At 33.0% G+C, this 3,546-nt stretch overlaps 1 protein-coding gene across 1 annotated transcript; it reads left to right on the top strand.

Annotated features, from left to right (window-relative positions):
• The first annotated feature begins 697 nt into the window (after positions 1 to 697).
• On the top strand, positions 698 to 2,372 carry LOC139522562 (uncharacterized). The gene is made up of 2 exons (XM_071316031.1): positions 698 to 1,182; positions 1,939 to 2,372. The coding sequence occupies exons 1-2, from the start codon at positions 735 to 737 to the stop codon at positions 2,313 to 2,315; spliced, it is 825 nt and encodes a 274-aa protein (XP_071172132.1). The 5' UTR covers positions 698 to 734; the 3' UTR covers positions 2,316 to 2,372.
• The last annotated feature ends 1,174 nt before the right edge of the window (positions 2,373 to 3,546 follow it).

Below are 3,546 nucleotides of genomic sequence, written 5' to 3'. Positions count from 1 at the left end.
AACCGTAACTAACGTACTTCATTAAGAAACGAAATGAAAGGATTTAAACATTTGCCGACTTCCTAACAGATAAACTTAGAACTTCCTAATATCATTAAGGTAACTGAATAATTTTCGTCACACTCTGAAGTACAGCCTTTAATATGTTAAACAGGTAAAACGACCTACAAATGTTATTTTCATCCTCAGTGTCTAAAGCAAAACTTTCAGATAGTTAAAGGCATTTGCGAAAACGATTTGATTTGAATAAAAATGTCTTGCATGGCTTTACTTGCAAAATGATTTTGACTTTATTTAGCTTTTTTTGCGAATCAACTCCTGTAAAAAAAATCTATAATCTGAATTGAATCAAAACTGAAATTTTGAGCAAACTGACAATTCATTCTTCAATTAAATGTTTTGCATTTCTAAACAGCATACTGTTCACAAATGCTGCTATTAATCCTATCTCCTTTTATTGTGAGTCTGGGATGTTTTACATTTCACAAGTTCTATTAAAGATTTTAAACCTTAAAATCAATATACGGGAAATATGTTCACCTCTTTATTTTATCTCTTTCGGTGACACGGGCACATGACTTGAACTGAACAAATATCAACAGATACATGACAAAGCAAATTATTTATTTATTTAATAAACATATGATAATTTCTTATATATAACTATATATAGAAAACTTGTAAATCAGTTATCTATTTAGACGATTTTTATAGAGAGAAAGCAGCGTTTCATCATGTTTATTCTGAAGTCCTTGATATATTCGTTACTTAGCTTGGCAAGTTCTCAAATGGTATCCTTCCCAAATCATGATCAGCATATCACACAAACGGAATTTTTAGCATTAAAACAACAGCAGAAGGAAACAGTTCACTTGCTGACGTCGATTCAGCAAACTGTAAAATCGTTACAATCTCAGGTTAGTGCGATTGGTGCCAAAACATTTATACTGGATTCAAACGAACGTGTACGAACAAATGCTGTTGACGTTTTATACAACAAAACATTGGAAACACAAACAGTATTGAAAAGACTTGAAGCTCATACATTCCAATTGAATGAGCGAGTTGATTACAATCTGAATGAGACAGCTACCCATGCGGACACCTTACTGAAAGTAGCCCGTAAAGAAACTGAGACCCGTGACATATTAGATAAAAAAATGGCCTTGAGTCAGGAAAAAGGTTTGTAATAAATAGTAATCAAGTTTCATAATCTCGTATCATTTATTCTTTTATTGGTGTTCAACTTTGAGGTGGTGTATATTATGTGGTCACATGTAGCAAAGCTGCTTATTGTGCAGAGAACTAATAGTGAAAACTGTTCATTTTATTTTTTTTAATTTATTTTATAGAGAGGCACAATGTCATATAACTATGTAATATCTTTTTAACTCTTATGGCGATAGCATCTGATAATGTTGATTTATAAATAGTTTTTGCATACCACTCACGTAAGGACAGAGTTACCTTGATCAGACTTTACTGGTTATTAAATATTGGTCTGCTCGTCTGTGCAGAATGCATACATGTTATGTCTATCTCTGATCAGACCTAGTTAGACGGAATCCGGTCTGGAGTATCAAATTGTAAGCTTTGTACACAATGTCTCAATATAATTCAGTGCCTTTCACTCTAGTTATTGATTTTTGGAGGGAAGTTTCCACTAACTATTATTTACACATTTACTGTCGATATACTGTCAGTGTATTGTTTATAGTATACTATAATGATTTACTTTGATAAATTGTGACTTGGATGGAGAGTTGACTCATTGGTAATCATACCACATCTTCTTATATCTATTTATAATTGTATAAAATACAGTAATCCTTATTCTGTCTTTCTGCAATCGCTTTGTCAATGTATTTTTTACTTATGAGTGTGCAAATCCCATTTTAGTAATTTTTGCCTTTGTTTTATATTTTTTCCTTATTTCAGTGGCAGTAACAGCATGTGTTTCTGTTGATGGCGATCGTCATAGTGGTCAGACAATCAAGTTTGATGAGATTCGTTCACACATAGGAATACTAAACCTATCAGCAATACGGTCGTCTGGTGTTTTTACTGCAGAAAAACCTGGATTATATCATATAACTGTGGTAATCAACGGCAGGAAATCAAACGCCCAATTTTCTATTCATATAAATGGAAATTCATTATCCACCTTGCGCATGTCTAGTGATGAAACAATCGCGACCGGTACTTCCGTTGTGGCGGTTGAGTTGCAAATTGGTGATGTTGTAGCAGTAGCTGCTGATTCTACGTTTCAAGTATATTACCATTGGTCCTGCCTTACAGTCGTGAAAATCAATTGACTTTAGTATCATATTTACATTAAAAATGTCAATAATCAATATATTTATATAATTACGTTTCAGTGTTGTTTATTTGCACCAATAGAAAAGTTTATGGTGCAACATTTGATCTAGTTCAACATTTGAAAATTCTGAAAAGAAAGTTGTTCTGAATACAGATGTTGCAACTTTCTTTCTGAATTCTTAAAATCAAGTTAGAGATAAATTCATAAATTTTAATTACGTCAAACCTTCACACTGGTTAGATAGTGAATTTGCTGTTTACTATAGCATCAAATAATTTTATAATTTAAATACCCTACACGAGCTCTTGAGATCACACTCGGTTTGTAGGGCTCAGTTTTTAGTTTTCTACGTTGTGTCGCCTGGACTATTGCTTGTCCTTTGATCGTTTCTCTTTTAAGCTTATAGTAGATAAAAAGAAACTGCAAGTTACAGAAAATATCTATATGCCAAGATTACAAAAAGTCAATATGGTCAACTGAATCTTTATTGGAACATTGCCCTTGCGGAATCGATAGTAGAGCAACTTAAAGTGACGAAACAGATATCTATAGAACAAGACAAACAAGATGAACATAGGTGAAATGTTCATTATGCTTTTTGTACAAAATATTGCCTTTGAAAGATGATTTTTACGCATTTCTGTCTACTATGGAGACTATGAAAGAAAGAGGGAACCTGTACATGATGCATAAAAAGTTCTAAACAATTCGTGCGTCCGAAACGTTTTTATGAATTTTCCTTCACCGAGAACGCTCAAACATATATATTTAAATGCAAAGGATGAATATTTATGTGGAACGTTAATTAGATATGGTACCTAGAAGAATGAACCAATTCAACTAAGGTTGCCTGAGGGAACAGGAACATAATATAAAAAAAAAGATGTGGTATGATTGCCAATGAGACAATTCTCCCGAAAAGACAAAATGACACAAAAATTAACAGCTATAGGTCACCATGCGGCCTTCAACAACGAGCAAAGCCCATACCGCATACTATGCTATAAAAGGCCCCGAAATAAGTTTCTTTAAAATTCCTACTAATCAACGTGGATTTCTAGAAAAAAAATAATAAATCATGTCAGTACTGAGGCAAACACAACTTAGCTAATGATGCCAACAGGGACTAACAGTCTAGCGGCAGTTGAATGGACCTATTGCTAGTAACTGAAAACAACATTTTTGTCAAATGCTATAAATAGAAAAATAAAGTTGTTACAGTTTCC

The sequence above is a fragment of the Mytilus edulis genome, chromosome 5 (assembly GCF_963676685.1).
Source record: "Mytilus edulis chromosome 5, xbMytEdul2.2, whole genome shotgun sequence".
NCBI lineage: Eukaryota > Metazoa > Mollusca > Bivalvia > Mytilida > Mytilidae > Mytilus > Mytilus edulis.
The sequence above is the reverse complement of the archived record's forward strand: the minus strand, read 5'-3'. Positions and strand labels throughout refer to the sequence as shown.

Coding starts and splice junctions, on each gene's coding strand:
- LOC139522562 (XM_071316031.1), top strand. CDS start 735: ATGTTTATTCTGAAGTCCTTGATATATTCGTTACTTAGCTTGGCAAGT. Junction 1,183..1,938: donor GGCCTTGAGTCAGGAAAAAG/GTTTGTAATAAA, acceptor TCCTTATTTCAG/TGGCAGTAACAGCATGTGTT.